The sequence below is a fragment of the Molothrus ater genome, chromosome 1 (assembly GCF_012460135.2).
Source record: "Molothrus ater isolate BHLD 08-10-18 breed brown headed cowbird chromosome 1, BPBGC_Mater_1.1, whole genome shotgun sequence".
Taxonomy (NCBI): Eukaryota; Metazoa; Chordata; class Aves; order Passeriformes; family Icteridae; genus Molothrus; species Molothrus ater.
In genome coordinates, this window is record NC_050478.2 from 6,580,086 (window position 1) to 6,603,056 (window position 22,971).

A 22,971-nucleotide genomic window follows, 5' to 3' on the forward strand; every position below is an offset into this window, starting at 1 on the left:
ATTAATTTTCTTGTTTTACTTAATTTTCATAGACCCTTGGGAGAACAGTTTTGAAAGGTTCCCCTGGAGCTTTTGTAACATGAAAAAAATATAAACCATGTTAAATTTTAAACGGCTGTGCACATACTTTAAGAGAAAAATAATCAACATATCATTAAATAAATTAGATTGAGAACCAGCTGTAATATTCCCTATGCTATTAATTACACAAGCAGACTGAGGAAAGCCACTGGAAACACATTCTGATGATTTAATGCTTAGTTTTCACATCTTTTTGGACTCCCTGTATACTATAAAGTGATTTTGGAAACAGACATGTATTTTTCCTCTCTTTCTTCTACTCTGTTTTCTTATTTAGACCACAAACCCTTTGGGGCAATGAGCCTTTGGGCTCTGATCAGAGAGAAAGCAGCAGAATTAAGATCTTCTAACAGAAAATTACCACTTCATGGCTATGATTTTCTTTCATGTTCTTGCACTAGTGCAAATGTGACATAAACCATAACAAACATAATTTAAATAAATTTTTCCACATTTTTGAAAGGCAGTTCTGATCTGTCCCAGGTGAACAGATTGTATTTTAAGCTACACTAGTTCCAACACTGGTATCCAGTTAACATGTCTTTATAATTCTAATTCTAACAAAATTATTAGATACTGTGGAAATCAGTGATGAATGCACCACAATAATGCAAGCACTCATAGTTTATAAATTAATCCTTAGGGAGAAATTTCCTCTTTCATTAATTAAAGTGCATATAATGCATTCAAACAAGTTCCTAATATTTTTCCAGAGCTTTTTTTCCTACCCTTGAAGTGGAACAATTTGATACTTCCTGTTTGACACTTTTAGTATTTTTGCATTTGATTTAAAACAAGATCTTAAATAATTCTGTAAACTCTTCTATCACACTACCAGGATGTTCTTTGCAGGTCTGACTAAAAGCAGCAATATTGTCTGCATTTTAATTCCAAAAAACAGTGTTGTGGAAAAATAATGTATGTGTATGGCAGGGACAAGGTGGTAGAATGAGGGGGAAGAGAGAGAAAGCTGCAGAGCTGATGGAGGTGGCATCAGATAATAAAACTTTTGTTTGAGCTAAAACTTCCTTTGCTTAACAGTTTGGTCAAGTCTCTACAGGTTGCATGAAGAGTAGGATCAACACTGAACTGTGGAAACCCAGGGCACTGGGAATATTTCCCTGTCGGCTCTGGGGTGTCCTGACCCCCAGGGGAGCACTGACTCTGACCCTCATTCATGGAGAAAGTTTCCTAAACTCCAGAATAGACCAGAATCCACTAGGGTGTGGAGTAGATTGTACAGAGTAGTGTAGGTGGGAAATTTAGGTTTTAGGATTTTTAGTATGTTGTGGATGGAAGCAAGATGGAGGCACAGGGTGTCATCCTGGGTTTCTTCTTCGTGCTTCTTCTTCCTCCTTCTTCATGGGTTTGGGTGGCATTTTGTAATTGGGTGGAAAAGTCCCCATTGCAGCTCTGTGGGATCAGTGATTGGGTTAAAAAGAGAAATAATCCAGGTGTCAGTTCTTAATTGGATAGTTTAGCTTTAAAAGACCTTGGAACAAGAGATTGTTTGTGGTGGTGTGTGATGTAACGTTGTTTGATTTGGTCTGGTTCATCCTGAATAGTTTCCCCCTCTTTCCCTGGAAATCCCCAATTTCTTATCGTTATTTGTCTATCATGTTTCCCCTCCCCTATCCATCAGATGTGTCTTGTTGTCCCCACCCCTGGCCTTTGTCCATCACTCGGCAGCCCTGCCTTTCCTTCTAGAACCTTCTCCCCAGGGTGTCAAGTGATTGGGCAAGGGCAGGGACCCCTCCCCAGTTTTTTGCTGATTTGTTAGCCTCATGCGTTCATCAAACTATGTATCAGTTTTTTCATACCCTCATTTGCTGTCATGTTGCCCCTCCCGGGCCCTCCCCCTTCCCTTATAAGCTGTCACTTGCCCTCAGTTCGGTGCTCAGTCCTTCTCCCTCCACCCTGCTTTTTCTCCCCCTTCGACCTTCCTCCAATAAACCTGCCAACCCTTCCTGAAGGCTGAGTCCCTCTTTCCTTGCCTGCGCCTCCCTGCGTTTGCCGCCCTCCTCCGCTCTCGTATCGTGGATCTCTTCGGGACCCATAGGCGCGATAGGAGCTCCGGGCTCCTCAAGCGCCCCTTCGCCGCTGATCGGGGCTGAACGTGAGCCGGGCAAACTCATCACCGCAGCACCGCAGCAGTTTGGCGCCCAACGTGGGGCGTGAAGACCCCTGCATCTGAGGCAGTCTGCGATCCTGAACACCGTTCGGAGGACTGCATCTCGGAACAGGAGTCCCGCGACGCGCGGGTTGGATTACTCTAATCCTTTGGGCGACTCACCGCTCTCCGTGTAGCACGCCCTCGTTTCGGGAGGTGCGGTGCTCCGGAGAGAAGAAGGCGACACCCTCTCAGCGCACCCTAAAGAGGCCGCCTTCGGCGCAGGCAGCTCCCGCTAGCAGCAGCCTTGGTTCGTCCCCCTGACGGGTGAGTCTCTTGGCTGTGTTGTACAGCCCACCACCTGACCTCACGGAAAACCTGGCATAGGCATCCCGGTCCTCTCCTCGGCCAGTGGGAGGGGGAGGTCAGGGTCAGTGGGGACCCCGTTTAGTTTTATTTTAGATTCCTTTTGATTTTCCTGTTGCTAGCGGTAGAGCGAGTGGCTGACCCCTGCGTATTCCATCTGCAAATATGGGTGCTAAACTGTCGGCCACTCAGAAAGGGGTTTTTTACCAAGTTGTGGGTACCCTGGGGGGTGGGAATTATAAGTTTAATAAAAGGGAAGTTAAAAGTTTAGTCCGCTGGCTGACCCATACCTACCCCGATTTAAATGCCGACTCAGTCCGGGATCCCAAATTCCTGAGGCGAGTCCAATCCCGCCTTCAGAGAGAGATCCAAGCTGGCGGCAAATCCTTTCAGAGCCATTTTTGTTTAATATCCCTTTTGATTTCTGCCCTCGCTGTTAAACCCTCTTCCCGGACTCAGCCAGCGGACCCCCAGTTATACCCCAGTTCTCCCCGTCCCCATGCACCTGCCCTTCGTTCCTCGCGCCCGCCCTCCCGAACCGAGTCCCTGCGGGGAGCAGCCCGCGACAGCCCCGCGCCAGGGAGTCATCCGTCCCTGAGCTCCTCGCGGGCGACTCGGTCCCCGAGCCTCCGAAGGTCTGGCCAACCTCCGGAGGAGACTGTTCCTGCTCCCTCTTCCCGCACCCCCTCGACCCCAGTTGTTAAACCCAAAGTTCGGTTCAACTCTCCGCAGTCCCCTCGCCAAGATGGCGTCAAATCATCCCAAAATGGAGGGGACCGCGTGTTCAATCCTAAAAAACCCCCTTCTCCTTCCCAGAGTTCCCCCACTCCTTCCCGAGCCCCCCCCCAAATCCCTCCCCTTCCCCCCTCGCGGGTTCCTCCCACGTCCCCTCCCCTTCCCCCTCCCCCTTCTCCTCCCCCTCCTCCTCCGCCCCCTGCTCCCGAAACTCCTCCCCCTCCTCCCCCGCCTTCACCCCCTGCAACTCCTCCCCCTTCCCCTCCTCTCCCACCACCCCCCGCCTCCGCAACGACGTCATGTGGCCCCTCCCACAAGGGGAGGCACTTTGCTGCAGAACCCTCCCTCCAGTTCCCACGCCGGGACCCTCCCTCTCCCGCTTCCGGTTCCCACGCCCTCCCTTCCGGTTCCCACGCTCTGGGGGCTAGCGGGGGGGGGGGTCCCGAGCCGGGGACCGGAGCTGTCTGCAGTCCCATCAGCAGCCCCGGTCGTTTTTCATCCCGCGGGAGATGGGACAACCCTGGCTCAATGGGTCCCCTTCTCTCACTCGTCCATGAAGGAGCTGTGCAAAGCACAGAAAGAGTTCGGGAGGGACTCCGAATATTTTCGGGGACTCCTTCAGGCCGTCCTGGCGGAGTCGGTCATTACACCTGCCGACCTCCGCCGAGTCTTCCGCTGCCTCCTCAATTCCACCGAGCAAGTGCTCTGGGAGGCAGCGTGGAGAAAGGAAGCCTTGAAGGTGCTCCCGTCCCTATGGGATTCCCCGAACTCCCGGACGAGTGTAGACGGGGATGTCATTTCCATTGACCATATGCTTGGGACGGGGAACTGGAGTGACGGAGCAACCCAAGCCAGAGCCATACCCGTGGAGGTTCTGCAGCAAACTGCCCGGGCGGCTGAGAAAGCTTTCTTGGGGTTGCGAGCGGCCACACCCCAGGTCCCATATGCCAAAGTCCTGCAGGGTGCCGAGGAACCATTCCTCGAGTTTGTGGAGCGGCTCCGAAAATCCATTAACTATCAGGTTGAAGGAGAACACTTGCAAGCCGAGCTGTTAAAGGAGATGGCATTCCTCAATGCCAACTCGGCTTGCAAAGATGCAATCAACAGCCTCCCTCTGGAGCCAGCTCCCACCCTGCGGGACATGCTTTTGGTGTGTGGGAAAAAGGTATTAGTTCCATCAGGTACCGGACCACCACCTGCCGCAGCCTCCCGCCTGAAGACACCTTTTCGTCCTGCCGCCGCCGCCGTCGAGGAGCCCCCATTTACCACCGACGTCTGTCCCACTACCGCGCAGCCACTGCCACCAACATCAGCCCCGGTGCCCAAGCCTCCAGCCACACCGTGCCATCTGTGTGGGAAGCTGGGGCACTGGATGCCCGCATGTCCCCTCAAACAACAATTTTATGAGTTTAAAAAGTCCGTGCAGGGGACCCACGGGCAAACTGTTCAAAAAAACTAATTAAACAGCGCAGCGGCCCCCTGCGCCAGGACACAAATGCGGAGGCCTGTTCACACCATCCGTCCTGGCGGGAGAAGAGGGAGAACAGTGAGATAATGCCTCCAACTGGACTTGACCTTCATGCCGGACTGACACAAACACCACCTACTAATACTCATGCTCTTTCATCCTGTGTTTCCTCCCGTAGGTTGCAGCTTGCGGAACCATTACATCTCCGTTCCGCCGGTTTCCACCACGTTGCTGTCCTCCCGGAGGGTCTAACAAACTGGGAACGTCAAAGCCACAGTCTCCTCGTCCTAGGCGACACAAAGGCGACCCCACCAGAAGTGAGTATTGTCCCGAGCCTGCTTCCCGCTGGCTCGGAACAAATCTCACTCATGCTGCATTGTGTCCACCCCCCGCTCTTCCTACCGAAGGGGCAAATAATGGCCCAATTCTTTGTCGTGTCACCACCGTATGCTGTTTCCGATTTATCACCTCCGGAATTTCAATCGGCAACCCAGGCTCCAGACATACCCACAGTAGCCTGGGCTCAAACTCTTGGGAATGAAAAGCCCAAACTTATTTGTAAATTAAAAAAGGGGGGAGAGCAAGTCGCACTACGCGGCTTGCTGGACACAGGGGCAGACGTCACGGTTATTCCCTCTCGGGATTGGCCGTCGCGTTGGGAATTGCAAAGCGTCCCTGGCCACATCAGAGGTGTAGGAGGGCTTCAATTGGCAAAACAATCGAAGAGCATCGTACAAATTACGGGGCCCGACGGACAATTGGCTTCGGTTCGTCCGTTTGTTTTAGATTACACGGAACCCTTGTGGGGGAGGGATCTCTTGGCCCAGTGGGGAGCCCGAATTGACCTACCAGTGGCTCCCCAGGTTTTTCGGGCAGCGACCACTGCTGAGCGCCCCACCTGGAAGCTGGATTGGCTTTCGGATGAACCAGTACAGGTGGCGCAGTGGCCGCTAAACAAACAAAAATTAGCGGCGCTCAACGAGCTCGTGCAGGAACAACTACAGAAAGGGCATTTAGTAGAGTCCATGTCGCCTTGGAACTCTCCCATCTTTGTCATCAAAAAGCCCAACAAAGACAAATGGCGACTCCTGCATGACCTCCGTCAAATTAATGCAGTTATTAAAGATATGGGACCCCTCCAACCAGGGATGCCGTCCCCTGCGATGCTCCCTAAAGATTGGAATTTGGCAGTTGTTGACATAAAAGATTGTTTTTTCCAAATTCCCCTACACCCTGATGACGCGCCGCGCTTCGCCTTCACGGTTCCATCCATCAACCGTGAAGCCCCAGGCAAGCGCTACCATTGGACAGTATTGCCACAAGGCTTGAAGTGCAGCCCGGTGATCTGCCAATGGTACGTCGCTTCCCTGCTGACCCCTGTTCGTGCAGCTGTGGAGTCAGCCGTCATCCATCATTATATGGATGACATTCTGATTTGTGCGCCAGACGACGACCTGTTGGCTCATGCGCTTGACCTGACAACCACTGCGTTGGTTGCTGCAGGGTTTGAGCTGGCGCAGGAAAAGATTCAAAGGATGCCACCCTGGCGGTACCTTGGCCTTGAAATTACCAAGCGGACCATTGTTCCGCAAAAATTGGCAATAAAAAGCAATATCCGAAGCCTAGCAGATGCCCACCAACTGTGTGGTTCTTTAAATTGGGTGAGACCTTGGTTGGGTATTCCCACGGAAGACCTAACCCCTCTCTTCAATTTGTTGAAGGGGGGAGAGGAGCTGAGTTCTCCCAGGACCCTCACCCCGGAGGCCAAAACCGCTCTGGAGAAAATTCAGAGTTTAATCTCGGCCAGGCAGGCCCACCGGTACCAACCGGGCCTGCCGTTCCGTTTTATTGTTCTGGGGAAACTGCCACACCTTCACGGCATGCTCTTCCAGTGGGACGGAGTCATCGGGAAGAGCAAGGACCGCGGGGCGAAGGACCCTCTCTTGATCATAGAGTGGGTATTCCTGAGCCACCACAGGTCCAAGAGAATGACATCGCCACTGGAGCTGGTGGCTGACCTGATCCGGAAAGCGAGATCACGGATCAGGGAGCTGGCAGGTGAGGACTTGACGTGCATTCATCTTCCCATTAAATTTGGCACGGGCCACCTCAAATTAACAATGTTTGAGAACGTCCTTCAGACGAACGAACTTTTACAACTAGCTTTGGACAGCTACACGGGCCAGATTACGATAGATCGGCCGGCCCACAAATTGTTTAATCAAGAATTTGTTTTCACCATCAAGTCAGTGCAGAGCAAGAGACCCCTCGATGCCCTGACCGTTTTCACTGACGCATCTGGAGCATCCCACAAGTCAGTGATGACTTGGCGGGATCCTCAAACTCAGCGGTGGGAGGCAGACATCACTGTGGTGGAAGGATCGCCACAAGTGGCTGAGTTAGATGCAGTCGTCCGGGCTTTTGAGAGGTTCTCTGAGCCATTCAATTTGGTAACTGATTCGGCATATGTAGCCGGTGTAGTGTCCAGAGCGGAGGGAGCAATCCTCCAGGACGTCTCGAATGTTCGTCTTTTCGAGCTACTCTCCAAAATTGTAAATTTAGTCTCCCACCGAGAGCAGCCCTTCTACGTGATGCACGTAAGGTCGCACACCGACTTGCCGGGGTTCATTGCGGAGGGCAACAGGCGCGCTGATGCCCTTGCCGCTCCTGTTCAGGTGGCCCCGCTCCCTGATCGCTTCGGTCAGGCCAAACTAAGCCACCAGCTGTTCCACCAAAACGCGCCTGGCCTTGTTCGCCAGTTCAATCTGACGCGCGAACAGGCCAAAGCTATCGTGGCGACATGTCCCCAGTGCCAGTCCCACCAGCTTCCATCATTGGGCCTGGGGGCAAATCCTAGAGGACTTTCGAGCTGTGAAGTGTGGCAAACAGATGTCACTCATGTTCCCTCCTTTGGCCGGTTGAGCTTTGTTCATGTCTCAATAGACACTTTCTCCGGCGCGGTATTCGCCTCCGCCCACACGGGGGAAAGAGCAGCGGATGTCGAAAAACACCTACTTCAGGCATTTGCTGTTCTGGGCATCCCTAGGCTGCTCAAAACTGATAATGGGCCTGCGTACAAGTCCAGGGAACTGCGCCAGTTCCTGCAGCAATGGGGAATAGAACATCGAACAGGCATCCCCTATTCCCCGACAGGCCAAGCCATGGTAGAGAGGGCTCACCAAAGCCTTAAGAAAACTTTAGAACACCAGAAATCCACCATAAAGGTAGAGCCCCCTCACATCAGACTCTCAAAGGCGATGTTCACTTTGAATTTTTTGAACTGTTCCTTTGAGAGCCTGAACCCGCCCATGGTTAGACACTTCGGGAGCCACAACGCGCTGCAACCTACAGCCAAACCTCCGGTCCTCATTAAGGACCCGGAGACTTGGCAGACCCAGGGGCCCTTTGACTTGGTGACCTGGGGGAGAGGGTACGCTTGCGTTCTCACTCCTTCTGGTCCCAAGTGGGTGCCCTCAAAGTGGGTTCGGCCTTTTGTGCCCAGGGAAGCGAAACACCGGGCGAAAGAGCAACAGGTCCGTGTCGCCAGTTGGAGGCGCCGAAGAAAGCCCCCTGACCCCCTTCTTCCGCCTATCTGTTTTTTATTCAGTGATGAGCCAGAACCATTCGAATATTTAGTTCACATTTCTTAAAACCCAGTTCTCCTTCCCTGATACTGCCTCTTTTTAGTTTTTCAGGTATGGCACGGCCCCAGACACACCTAGTTGCCACCTACCTCCTTTGGGCCACGCTCACCACCAGCTGCTCTGCATGGACTCTCCCCCAGCCGAAACCTAATGTTTGGCGGACCCTCGCGGAAGCCCTGGGGCAAGATCACCTTTGCCTGAACACGGCGGCAGCAGAAGACCCGATGGCGTCTTGCCTCGTGGGGATCCCGCTCCCCCCTTCCCAGCTTCCCTCCCCTTTCAATTATATTTATTCCTTCAAAACCACCCCGAAATCCCCCACTGCCTTTTGGAGCGCCTGGAGAGACCATCTCCGCTTACAACCTACTCTTGAGGTGAACCCTCCAGAGCTCCATTTGCTCGGCTCTGCACTTGCCCCAGTTTGCCTCGTTTTTCGATATATCCCCAGCCCCGGTAATCCTCTATATTTTAGAGAAGCCCCGGGTTCCCAACACCCCCCCTCTGCCTCACTCCGGTATCCACGCTCTCTGACCCTGTTGAACCCCTCCAATGCCTCCTATCTCCCGAACCAATGGTGCAAACGCATTGAAAAAATCCCTCTAGCCACCTCCCCGAACGACAAAGCAGTGACCCTTCCCCATGGTTTGTTCTTAATTTGCGGAAACCGAGCTTGGGCGGGAATCCCATCTAATCCTATCGGGGGACCATGTGCATTAGGCCGGCTGTCCCTGTTTACACCCAACCTGACCCATATTATGGATTGGCAAAATAAAAGCGCAAGCCTCAACTCGACCTTCAATTCGGTACGTACCAAAAGAGATCTAAAGAATCTAGATGAAGGCTGCGACTCTGTGATTGAACATTGGGACCGTACAAAAGCGACTGCCCTCACAGTTTTACTCCCTTGGGTAGCGATCGCGAAGTCGCTAGGCGAATTGGGCCGCCTAGAGTGTTGGGTTGTAAAACAGGCCAATCTTACGTCAGCCGCCCTAACGGACCTCCTTTATGATGAGAAAGTCACGAGGCAAGCCACACTCCAAAACAGAGCCGCCATCGATTTCCTCCTCCTGTTACACCAGCACAAGTGTGAGGAGTTTGAAGGTCTCTGCTGCCTCAACCTCTCATCCAGGGCTGAAGACGCGAGAGTCTCCATTGAGCGCATGCAAAATCATCTTGAAAATATTAAAGCGCAAACCACCGACTGGCTGGGGGACATGTTCCGCGGGTGGGGGTTTTCAAACTGGGTAGTGGCCATCCTGAAGCCAATCGTTTATTTATGTTTTTCCCTTATACTTGTGTTACTCGCTGCCTCAATACTATGGAAAATACTGAAAAACTTTATTAACCGAGCCCTCTCCTCTCCGGAAGTCCTCCGACTCCAAGCACCCCCTAACTCACCAGAAGAAAACTCTTGGGAGGACCCTGACGAAGGAGACAGCATGGAGCCTGTAGACCAAGAACTGCCCTATGAGGACAGCGAATTCGAACCTTGAGAACATAAACTCAGATACTTATAATAAGTTAGTCCCCCCGTCCCCCCTTTCCTTTTTTTGTTGTTTGCGAAAGGGGGAGATGTGGTGGTGTGTGATGTAACGTTGTTTGATTTGGTCTGGTTCATCCTGAATAGTTTCCCCCTCTTTCCCTGGAAATCCCCAATTTCTTATCGTTATTTGTCTATCATGTTTCCCCTCCCCTATCCATCAGATGTGTCTTGTTGTCCCCACCCCTGGCCTTTGTCCATCACTCGGCAGCCCTGCCTTTCCTTCTAGAACCTTCTCCCCAGGGTGTCAAGTGATTGGGCAAGGGCAGGGACCCCTCCCCAGTTTTTTGCTGATTTGTTAGCCTCATGCGTTCATCAAACTATGTATCAGTTTTTTCATACCCTCATTTGCTGTCATGTTGCCCCTCCCGGGCCCTCCCCCTTCCCTTATAAGCTGTCACTTGCCCTCAGTTCGGTGCTCAGTCCTTCTCCCTCCACCCTGCTTTTTCTCCCCCTTCGACCTTCCTCCAATAAACCTGCCAACCCTTCCTGAAGGCTGAGTCCCTCTTTCCTTGCCTGCGCCTCCCTGCGTTTGCCGCCCTCCTCCGCTCTCGTATCGTGGATCTCTTCGGGACCCATAGGCGCGATAGGAGCTCCGGGCTCCTCAAGCGCCCCTTCGCCGCTGATCGGGGCTGAACGTGAGCCGGGCAAACTCATCACCGCAGCACCGCAGCAATTGTTGGCCATTTTTGGTGCTTTTCCAGTGCACTGAGCCTGGTGTGGACAGCGTGCAAAACTCCAGATAAGATCACAATAAACAAGAACCTGAAGACCAAAAAGATCCAATGTGTCTCTTTCCTGACACAAAACCACTCCAGGAGGTTCTCCCCCGACAGGGGAGCCCCCAGCCAGAGTCCCAGAAGTTGGGGAATCAGCAACAGGAACCTGACAGGGAACAACTGCAGCTCTGGAGGTGTCATTGATGAAGGAGACAATCCCTGTCTCCCACCCAGACATTCATGTTCAGCACAGGATCAGGCAAACATCAGCTTAGCACAGATCACTGGCCTTTGGCTAGTCTTGACAAAATCAATGCTTTGGTTTGTGTCTTTATCATTAAAAGGGGGAAAACACACACACAAAATCATCAGTACTTTGTCTACCAGTGATCATCCCAGATTACAATTTCTGGTTCATTTCCCTTGCTCTGCCTGCGTCTTGGAGCAATAATAACTTGAAGGGGCAGTGTAGGTTCAGACCCTGTCCCCTTCCATTTCAGCCTTCTAGCCAACTGTGGAAGCTGAAACCAGCAGAAATGACAACCTGCAGGTAGGGGAGAATGGGGTAATTCTGCCATGGAGGTGAGGAGAGCTGCAATAACCATAAATTACAAACAAATATTTTACTGGAGAAAAGCAGTGATGTGGGACTCATGCTGAAAGGAAGACCAAAACAAGGTTTCCTGGCTAAAAGTTACCCCTGGGCCTAGTTACATGCTAAGTTTCCAAACATAATTAAGAAATCAGTTCAGTTACTGGGTTATAAATGTAGTCAGGAAAGCATGGTGCCAGACAACTGCTACTAAACTGTGCAGGTACAACTCTGCTAACGTGCACCATCTTGCATCTGTCAGCTATTTATCACCATCACACTGAGGAGCTGCCAAAAGAGAGATCAAGGCCCAGATAGCAACCACTCATTTAGTGTGATGTGTTCACTTCAAAGCTGAAGGGAAGAAATCAAAATCAGGAAAGAGCTGTGAATGTCTAGGTAAGCTTAGGACAGCCATGGCCATCTCCTTCAGGGTAGGAGAGGAGAGAAGGAGAGAAGTTCTTTTTTGGGAAGCAAGTGAAGATACATCAAGTCAAATACCAGAAGCAGGATAAGACCAGGATGACACAGAGAGATTCACTGATCAAAACAGAGGTGCTGTCTGGCAACCCAAACCCAGACATGCAGAAGGAAAGCCAGCACAGAGAGGGATTTAAACAGGGAGGTTTGATGGTCAGCATGTACTGTTATGTTAGCAATAGACACTGATGGACAGAAACCATTGTAAACAGGAGGACTGAAGGTAGGAGAGCTGAGGCTCTCAGTAAGAGAGTAAGGTCTGGCTGCTAGAGGAAAATTATTTGGGGAACAAATCCACAAATGATAACAGATAACAGGTAAAGAACTTGTGGAAAATGAGTCTAGGAGATGGTCAGAACCTCAAGGGGAAGCCTAACTGAAGGAGCAGTGAGCATCTGAGGTGTGATTCCGGTTCAGGATAGGGTGTTACATAGAGCCTACAAGGCAGCAAAGAGAGGCACAGGGCTGTGTGTGCAGCAGCAGCACTTGCTGTCCCCAGCACGCAGCAGAAGAAGGTGACAGACACCAGACTAGTTGAGGTTAAACCACAGAGACACAAACAACCAGACAGCTCAGGATTTAAGCCACATCCCTTGGTAACAGAAACAAAACAACTGCCCCTTCATTTGTGAGAAGAGGGAGTGGAAAACAGAGGGAAGACCTAAGCTTCCCACATGGAGTGCTGCAGCAGTTTGGTACGGAACGTAAACATGCCAGAGTCGAAAAAAACTGAAAACTTCACAAGTGTTCAAAGTTATTCTCCATTAACAACCTTCAATCCACCACAAATATGGAAAAGGAGACTGGAGAGGGCTGGAGAACACAGGAAAGGCAACTTACAGATGCCAGCGTGGTATTTCAAAGTGCTAACGCTGTGCTTGTGAGCCTTGTAGGTCTGGATCCGCTCCCCAGTGTCGACAAACCAGCACTTCACCGTCCTGTCCGCGCTCCCCGAGTACAGGTGACGATTCACCAGCTGAGGGGAGAGAAAAACACATCAGCAAAGGCCTCCCAGGCACCTTTGTGAGAGAGCTGCACTGAAGGGACCCATCCCAAGTCACATTTACCAACTCAGAGAGCAACAAGCTGCACCTTGAAACAGAGGAGTGGTGAGCAAGCCAACCTTGAGTTCTTCATAGTCGCATCTCTCATTGACTTCTGGGTCTTAAAAGCAGCTCCCAGCTTTCAGAACATAAAGGCTTAGCCCATCTGCTTGTGCCAGCAGGGAGGATTCCAGGGAGCTTAACAATGCTAACCCTACATCCATAACCAGTTACATTACTAAAGCCTCAAAAACACCCCAGCAGTGTTGTTTCTGCAAAGCATATTTTACAAGAACTCTTACCCAATTGTTACTTTTTAATTACAAAAAAATTCAGAACAATTCTGAGTAACACATTTTTTTTTTAAATGGTAAATTAAAATTCTACACACCATAAACCAGGGTTTATGTTTAGTATGATCACTCTGCACAAGGACAGTATTCAGAAACACTAACTTTGAAACTGTTCTGTATCTGCATTTCCACAAGTCTTTTTAGGCTGTTATTGAATGATTAAATAAGTAACTATCCTGACACAGGTTTTTAAATATCTTCAAGCAGATTGTCTTCTGCTGTGTGCTACCCCTCATTGCACCAGTCATCCTGCACATTGTGAGAACTCACTGGTGGGGAGGATGGGGTTTGTTCCACATAGACAGGACAGAAAATAACGAAAGGAAGGATTGCAGCTGGGGAACAGAGACAGAGAGAAAATAACTGACCTGTGCAAGACTAAAAACCAACCAGTTCACAGTAAACAAGTTACACAAAGCCTGGAACCTCAGCAAGGAAAAAATCCATAGTGCATAGAAAAATCTGGCATTCTCTGTGTAAAGAGATCAAACTGAAGGTTTTCACAGCCATTGTTATGTAGAGCCCAACTCCTGCTGAAAGCAGCCAGTCACTCCAACACCCAGCGGTGGCTCAAGGGAAGTTTTATGGACTTGCAGCAGCCTCTGTACCAGAGGGATGGAGAGACAGGAGGGAGAACCCTGAGCCCCCACCAAGAAGTGGAATTTCCCCAAGGAGTAATGAATGGTACCTTGTTTGTCCACCAGACACACATATCAGAAGGTTTGAATGACCAGCAGTGCACAAACCCCTGATGCTTCTCCAGTATCTCCAGGAAACAAGCAAATGACAAATTAACTTGTGGTCTTGCTTGTAGAGCACTTTTAAGGGTTGGTTTTCCTGCCACCTTAGATTTGGTCCCCACTCTTTGCACACTCTGTATCTGTAAGCTTGGAATGTTCATGCTTTTCCATCTCCACTCCCAATCCAAAAAGGAATGACCCCGTTCCCAAAAGGCATCAGAAGTGAGCTTTGTACAAAACAGCATTGTGTGTGCTGTGTTACAACATAAAGCAAAAGGTATTTTAAGATATGAAGCACTACAGGGATGGGACTGTGATAACCCACACAAGAAATGTGAGCAGGCAGACCAAGAGGCTCCCTTGCCACAGCTGCCACCAGCTCAGCTGGAGCAGGACATGCCACACTGGCATGGGCCACAGAACCTGGCCCATGGGAGAGATTTCACAGCTGAATGCCAGGACCTTGTAAAGCACAAACCACTGTAAAAAGCCAGCAGTACTTTGAAATGTCACTTCCTATTACTTTTAAGCTGTTTTAGCAACAGCATTAATGCTACATCTCCATGAGGAGAGAGAACGAATGGCCAGCAGCACTAACGAAACCAAGAACCACAAGTTAGCCTGAGGAAGGACTTTCAAATTTCAGTCTCTCTTGAACAGGCATGAAGAGAATTGTCATGTGCACCTGCTAAACGGAAGAGGATGTTTGGGGTTGGGATCCTGCGGCATGGTTTGTGGCCAAGTTGTTGCATTTCTTTTTCAGACATCTTGCTAGCAGCATCAACCCACCCACTGAGCAGGGAAAAACACTAAATTATAACCTCCCACAGGTAAATGCCATTCTGCATTAATGGTACATTAGGTTATACCAGTTCATTTCTACATTTAAGTGGGTGTATCAATGAACAGGAGAGCTGCAGCTTACCTAGATTTGCTAATTTGTTAGATACAAAAATGTTTGAAGTTATGTAGGTTTACTCAGGTAATTTATAGCATCAGGATTCTAAGAGCCTTAGAATCATAGAATGGTTTAGGTTGGAAGGGACCTTAAAGATCATGGGCAGGGACACCTTCCACTACCCCAGGTTGCTCCAAGCCCCTTCCAACCTGGCCTTGAACACTTCCAGGGATGGGACAGTCAAAGCTTCTCTGGGCAACCTGTGACAGGGCCTCAGCACCCCCACATGAAAGAACTTCTTCCCAATCTAAATCTACCGTCTTTTAGTTTAAAGCCATTTCCCCTTGTCCCATCACTCCACAGCCTTGTCCAAAGTCCCTCCCCAGCTCTCTTGGAGCCCCTTTAGGCACTGGAAGGGGCTCTAAGTTCTCCCTGGAGCCTTCTCTTCTCCAAGCTGAACAACCCCAACTCTCTGTGCTTGTCTCCATAGCAGAGGTGCTCCATCCCTCTTCATCATCTTCACAGCCTCCTCTGGACATGCTCCAACAAATCCATGTCCTTCCTGTACTAAGACTCTAGAGCTGGATGCAGCACTGCAGGTGGGGTCTCACAGGAGAAGAACAGAGAAGAATCACCTCCCTTGACCTGCTGCCTGCCCTGGTTTTGGTGCAGCCCTGGCTAGGATTGGCTTTCCAATGTTTGAGATCTGGTGAGGTGGTCAGCACATGAACCATCTCAATTAAATTCAAAGCCTCTGTGCTGCCCCATGAAACACTTCCATGCACCCACCCACCTACCTACCTTCCTCCCTCCCTTCCCCAATTTAAGCAGGTAGTACAGTAGCACAGGATTCTCAGTCTTGCATGGGAAAGGAAGTATTAACAGGTTAAACAATCCACCAGATGCCACAGACAGAGCCTGCAGCAGAGCCAACAGCAAAACCCAGGGCAGGCTCTGACTGTCACACAGCCCCTCATTGCCATGGGATTTTTATAAAACAGCATGAAATGGCTGTTAGTGAAGAAAGCCTTCAAGAGCTCTCAGCTCAGGCTGAAGTTGCAAATCAGATCTGTCTTTAATGATATGATAGGCATAATCTCATCTAAACTGGTTCACAACTCCACAGCTAAGGATAGCCCCCTTACAGTCACTGTGGTCTAGGGCACAATTCCTCTCATCCTGAGGCACATCTGAAACAGATCATGCCTTAAAACTCACTATTTCCCATCCCCAACAAGGCCAACCTTCTCAGCTGTGGCCAGAATCATTCAGGTGAGATCACTCCTTCACTTGACTAAAGATAGGTCTAGCTTGCAACTCCAGCCTAAGCTGCAACCCTTCAGATATCTGCATTTACTCTGTCTTGAAAATAATAATAATCATCATTTACTGTTCCCCCAGCAAAAGCACCTTACAAGCTGGCCCCACACTCTGTGGTTTCAAAATGTTTAGCAGACACAGTTACATATTCCAGTCTGTCTGCCCAGAGAAGAGGTGACATTTCTAAAGCTGTATTTTCCTTGGCTGGCCTTTGAGCACTTGGTTCACTTTGGCCAGCTGCCCAACAAAGCTCCTGACCACAGAACACCATGGCCAGGCAAGGACACCTGCAGGAGAGTGGAAGACACAGAACAGCTTTGCAGCTCAGATACCAATGGGCTGAGTGGACGTTTCAAACCCACATAGCTTCAAAAACATTAAAAACCTGATAAAAGTTTGATGCCCAGTTCTAAAGCCTCAGTCAGACAGCAGAAAAAAAAACCACTGCATTGATATTTGCAATTCTGGATTGTTAATTTTTCTCATGAGAAATTTTGCTTTGAACCAGATGGAACACTGACACGTGAATGGAGAAAATTTGTCTTAATCCTCAACCCAAAATACTGGACATGTAACTATTCCTTGTAAAAGTTCAGTCAAACTGCTTGTGAGTTGCAGAGTAATAGCAGTAGCAGAAGAGTAGTTGTAAACACTATAGTAGTTACAGGTCTCATTAATAAGAAAAAACTTTGGTTGTAGCCCACAAACCCACCAGAATTTTAATAAAGAACAAATTATCACGTCCAGAGTTGGTCTTTCAAGAAAATCACAACCCTATTGCTTCACAAGCTTGGCTGAACTGCATAAATGCAGCAGCTTTAGCCAACTTCTACCTGTAAAAATGCCAAAAAATATCTACAAAAGAGCTGTTTAGCAGATATTTCAACCTTATAGGAATGGACTTTGCCCTCCCAATTAACCCTTGCTATGAGAAACAAGTTTTGGAGAGCCAAGGAGAGGCAATTGATTCTCCAAAGAGATTTGGACACATTCTTTTGCTGAGGGTCAGTGCACTCAGACTGGCCCTCAGGAACTTCAGGATGAGTTCATATGAGCAACCACATACCCCATCACCAGCTTATTCTTCTTGTGGGGGTCAGTGTTCCTACAATCTGGAATTTGGGTCTTCTGTTCACAGCCACTTCTAAGTCAAGAATCACCAAGCGGGACCAACGTCAAGATACAACTATGTAAGCCTTGGGCTGAGTTAAGAGTTTCAGGATCCCATTTAAACCACATCCATTTTAATGAGCTAACAAACTCCCTGTGGCCAAGAAATTGTTGGTTTTTTTTTTCCTGAGAATCCATCTAAAATGAGCTCTCTGGGCTGGCTGTTAAGAGAATGTTTTTCAACTTTTTTTACTGCAGTGCGAAGTGATGGCTCCGTGTTTTGTTCTTACAGGTGTTGTACACCTTTGCATTCCACTCATTCACATCTTCATCCTCTGATGCAACAAATACAAACACGAACTGCAAAAAATATGTGAATTTAACTGGTGTGGCAAGAAAACATTTCTGTCCCCATGATCACAACAGTTCAGCACATAAACAGAGTTCAGGCAGTGGCTTTGTTCAAAGCATTCTTTTCTTCTAGTCAGCTTTAAAAGGCAACTGAAGGGAATGGTCCAAACAAAGGAACTTTTGCAGGAAAACCAGAAGCAAGTCCTTGCCCACTCATGTTCATGTTCTTCAAAAGGGAGTTTTCTTGCAAGAATGTTTGCAGTAGGATCCAAGCTAAATTCCAAGCTGGATCATTTCTCTCTGCCAGCTTTTGGCAGCACAGTTTTGATAAATACTCAGAGGCAGAACAATCAGCAAAGGACAAAGCAATCCTTGTGATTAAATAAGTAACTATTTTGTGAACAGTTTGCAAAGCTACTTAGGAGAAACATTTAGAAAAACACACACAAGTAAATATTTAAATCAGGGTTATTCAGCCTATTGCAGGCAGACACATTAATGAAAATGCATATTTGATTATTAATTGCAAATACTGGTCTCTAGCCAGGCCTGAAATTTTAGTGGAAGAATGAGCATGAGCTATGTGGTTACACTCAGCCCACCCTTGCTTTTTCCCATCACTTCCTATAAAATCTCATTATTGGCTCTTATATGAAGAGGGAGCTCCCAAAACAGCTGCTGTACTTTGTCTGCCAAGCTATCAACACACTGCAGGAGGAGGAGAGTGAAGAGTTCTGGCTGCTCCACTGTGAGTTACCTTGCCTGACTGGGAAAGTCAAGCAATCAATGCTGCCAAAGCACCTAACACAATTCCCACAGCAGATAGAAAGTCTCCCAGCAAAACCTCTCTCAGCCCAATTTAAATGGTGGAAGGAGGAGAAAAGTGGCATTATGAGAAGCTGCAGAAGCCCTTTGGCAGCAGAGCACATGAAGGGGGTTCAGCTGGTCACCTTCACCAGCCTGACTCCCAGACAGCAGGACAAGGCTGGACAATAGGGCAGCTCAAGCTCATCACTCCCCTGCCCAGAGCCGCCAAGGACAGGGCACAAAGGAAAGCCCCAAATCCACCAACACTTTCTGTTCTGCCATGCTAGATCAGAGTTGTTTCCAGGCTCCTCTACTTACACTACCTGACAACAACAGTTTAAAGGATCTTAGAGCAACAAGGGAATGTTCAAAATCTGAATCTGTCTGTAGCATCACCCCTCTGCTTTCCACATACCACCACTGCAGGAAGCAGGGTGGAAAACATGGGTGTGCTTTATGGCTATCTACCCAGAAAACTCCCCCAAGAAACTCCAGGAATTTCCATTCACTGCTCCAGCAACACTATTGGTGTTTACAGTAAAGCAATGGGAGATGGCTGGAACAGGCCAGACATAATTTGCAGCAGTTCAGAACATCCTGGGGCATTCCCATCAATAACAGCTTTTTAAAGTTGGGGAAAATATGGTCTCAATATCCAAATTTTTCCTGATCTATGTCCAGGATGAGAAATCACACTGAGCATTTCTCAAACTTTTTGAAAGGTCATCCTGCCTTAGGGATCTTTATTTTAATAAATAAAATGAAAAGAAGTCTTTATTTTTCTTTCCCTTTTTTTCTCCCCAGACAAGCATTGTACCACCCAGAGAACAGGTAACTGCCTTCAATTGCTGGCACCAACTCAGCTCCTCCAGGACAGCAGAGTGAAAATCTCATGTAATTAGCAGCTCACTGCTGCACTGAAGAAAATGAATTACTGTCAACAATTAAAACTTCTGGCTACTGTGGGCAACTCACAACTACCTCCCAGTCCTTCCTGACCCAGGGTTTGATGAGTACAATCCTAGCTCATTGCCACAGATTCCAACACTGTCACTAGGAAGCCTGAGGCAAAAAAGGCCCCAAAAGCTTTCTGAGAACAAAACAAAAATAATAATAAAAAACACACCTCTATTCCGGAAGTTTCCTTTCTGTTGAAACATCTTTGTACAGATTCTGGTGATTGACCCCTTTCTAAAAGAATACCATGTGGGCTGTGCTGAGTGGCAGCCAAGTGGAACAGAAGGGATAGTGTTGAACCCAAAAAGGCAGAGAGAGGAATTAGGAAAGATGGACAGCCTAAAGCTATTCACCAGCAGGGACTGCTTAAGCTGGGATAAGTTGGAGAGGCCTGGACACTAAATGCTCTCTGTAGGGGCTGTTTGTACCTCAGCTGGACCCTCCCAGCCCCACACATTAACTGGTGATGAGAGAAGAGAGGGGCTACCAGTCACTCCAGAAGATTTGGCCAGGACTGCTGCCAACACAGTCTTGGCAGCAGGAGCAGTCTTGTGTACTCTGAATTGTTCAGGTTTTCCAAATAGATGTATTGGTTTTGCTTTTCTTCTCCCCTACAAGAAGTTCTGTTTGTTTAAAGCCGTTGCTTAACTCTGTGTTCACAGGCATTGCTCATTCCTGAGCATTCAAAGGGCATAATTGAATTTCCCAGGCTTCTGGGAGAGGGTCAAGCCAGCTTTGTGTAACAATTTTAGCAAGAACCCAATTAAATTAAGGCAAGCTCTGTTGTTGCCAATCTGTGCCTTGGAGAAGGGTTACAATTAAACAACAAAACATAGCGTGACACTAAGGACAGCAGCAGATTTACTTCAGCATCCTCAGAGTACATTACCACAATATCATAAAAACAAGATTTAACACCAAGAATTTACCCAAGCAAGACAAACATTACTCCAGGGCAATATGATGTTGTGTGGGGTTTTTTTCTATTCTTTTCTAAAAGTGAAGGAAAACAGAATTCCTTCAGTATTCCCAGGTTTTTAGTCTTCTAGTGTCAGCTGTGACTACCTTATTTAGAAACAAAGGCAACTTTTATTAAACAGCTATTAAAGATACATCCTGTAGCCTCTGTAAGGAGAAAAAAAAAAACTTATGGACAACAAACACAAACAGGGAGAGCAGGAAGAAAAACTACTGTCATTAACTTCAGCCAGACACATCCATGTATAAACATTTATGCTGACCTGAAACTGAGTGACAGACCACTATGTACTCTCTTTGAATGCACTATCAGCATTTTCTGGTGGATAATGAGCTTGTGGATGACTATCATTCCCCTCTTGCTTCATCTGCCTGACCTCCTCCTCTCCCCCCTGCAATGTTAACAAAGTTGGCAGCATTCAACAGAAAAACACTGCAAATAGAAAAACAGAGTATAGTTTTTCAGATCTCGTTACATTTTTTTTTCTCTCTCCTCCATCATTTCCTGATTTCTCTCCCCCATGCTCTGCTTCTCTTTTCCATTTTTCTTGCCCATTTTCTTGTCTTGGCCATCTGTTTCTCCCTTTTTTTTTTCTCACATCTTGTCTGTGTGGTCTTTAATGTAGGATTTGTTTCAGCTTTATGCTTTCCTATTACCTTTTGCCCACAGTTCTGGATTGAGTTTTTTGAAGTTATCTGGTTTATGGAGTGTTTTTCCCCTCCTCTTTTTAAATTACCTGACCCTGTGTTACTTGCTCAGGTTATTTTCTTCAAAGTCTGGTGAGCCTGACTACACAATCCCACTCAGATGAACAGTGCTCTCAGCACACCTACCCATGAGTTCCATGACCTAGTGGAATTTAAATAGATATTCAGCTAGAACTTAGACCAGGACAGCCACCAGAAGCTAAGAGGAGATCACTAAGTGTTTTAGAGAAAGAGGGTTTGTCTCAAGACCAGAGAGCACTATTATTTTGTTATTATATAAATATTTAAGCTCATCATTTATAATCTGTCTCAGAAGAGCTTCTTTATGAATGAAAAATAAGAGACTGACATGAGTTAAGACAAAGGCCCTCAAGGAAGCCTCTGCCCTTACCTCTAGGCAAATTACTGATCCTTGGTGCTCTTTGAAGACTTTCAGCTGCTCTCCAGTGACAATATTCCAGGTCCTGATGGTGTAATCTGTGCTGCCAGAGAACAGCTCCCTGTTTGGTGCATCAAGTATAAGGCATAAGACGGCCCCAGTGTGTCCCAGCAGGGTCTGGTAGCAGCGCCCGCTGGACACCCACCAGACCTTCACAGTGCAGTCCGTGCTCCCTGTCACCAGCAGGTCCCTGCTCACTTTCTCCTCCTCCTCCTCTTCCTCCTCCTCTTCTTCCAGCACATCCCTGGAGGAATAGTGAGCTAGGGTCAGCACACAGTTCCGATGGCCCCGGAATTCCTGGATTTGTTTCTCCTTGTCCACGCTCCAGCAGCGGGCTGTCCTGTCATAGGAGCCACTGAAGAGATAGTCTTTAGCAACCAGGATTCTGCAAAAAATAAAGGTTGTGCATGTGAACAGTATTGTTCTTTTTACATAACCATCTTTTGTCACAATTTCAGTGCCAAGTGCCCCAAAGTATGAGTTACCTTGCCTGACTGGGAAAGTCAAGAAATCAATGGTGCCAAAGCACCTAACACAATTCCCACAGCAGCATGAACATAACATCTTTGGCATTTTTAAAAATCTAACGCTTCCATGTTTCTACTTTTAAAATTGAGAACCCTCATTCAAGTACATTGATGCAGATATTTTTACAATATGGCATTGTAACTTTGTGCATTTTGTTTAGCTAAAATTCCTTCCAGCAAGGAATATGAACTTTCATAAGTTATATATAATACCTGGAAGTTTGCTTTGTTGTTTGGTTTGTGTTTGTTTGGGTTTTTTTTAATTAGCTAATTCTTGTCAGTTATTCATTAATATTTCTTTAAAAACAGATCTGTGACAATAGCTTGGAATCAAAACAACCACAAAACAACATTCCAGGAATCTGAACTGTAACTGACAGTGTGCAAAACAACCATCTTTCCATCATCAAATAAGGAGAGTGTGAGGAAAAAAAATACACTTAATTTCACTTAGCTCAGGATCTCCAAAAAGATAAAGCATAAGCACTCCTCTTATTACATAATTGAAGAGCAAACCAAAGATTACACCTCAGGAATTCAACTTCCTGGGCCTTCAAAATAATGAGTTGTAGTTGCACAAAAATACAAAACCAGAAAACAAAATCTACAGTTCATATTTCCAAACCAGAGATAGGAAACATCCATAACCTGCCTTCTTTGTCAGCTGAGCTTGGTCCTCTGGAACCTTTCAAACAGGCAACAAAGTCATATGAATGGGGAACACATTTCCCATTTGCTGATTCAAGCAAAAATCAGGCCTGTGCCAAAACACAGAACCAGCCTTCCTAACTATTTACAGAACCTCACTATACATCATATGTGTTTTGAGTTTAGAAAGGAACTAAAAAGCCCACACGCCTACCAGAAAAGAAATGTTAAAAAAATACCAATCTTTGACTGCTCTATTTGCCATTAATTAAATCCAGTCCAACTATTAATAGGCACTTTAAATGGAAAAGCCAATCAGCCACACACAGTAAGTTTATTATTAAACTTCATTTGACT

The 22,971-nt window shown here is 47.7% G+C and overlaps 1 protein-coding gene across 2 annotated transcripts in view; it reads right to left on the minus strand.

The window, feature by feature from the left end:
• WDR86 (WD repeat domain 86) overlaps positions 1-22,971 on the minus strand; it is a 31,639-nt gene that overhangs the window by 4,600 nt on the left and 4,068 nt on the right. For both annotated transcript variants that reach the window (XM_036406698.1, XM_036406697.1), the window contains exons 4-5: positions 21,392-21,824; positions 12,576-12,711 (exon numbers count right to left, since the gene is read on the minus strand). In XM_036406698.1, coding sequence (XP_036262591.1) covers positions 12,576-12,711; positions 21,392-21,824 — 569 coding nt within the window. The remainder of the gene's footprint in view (positions 1-12,575; positions 12,712-21,391; positions 21,825-22,971) is intronic.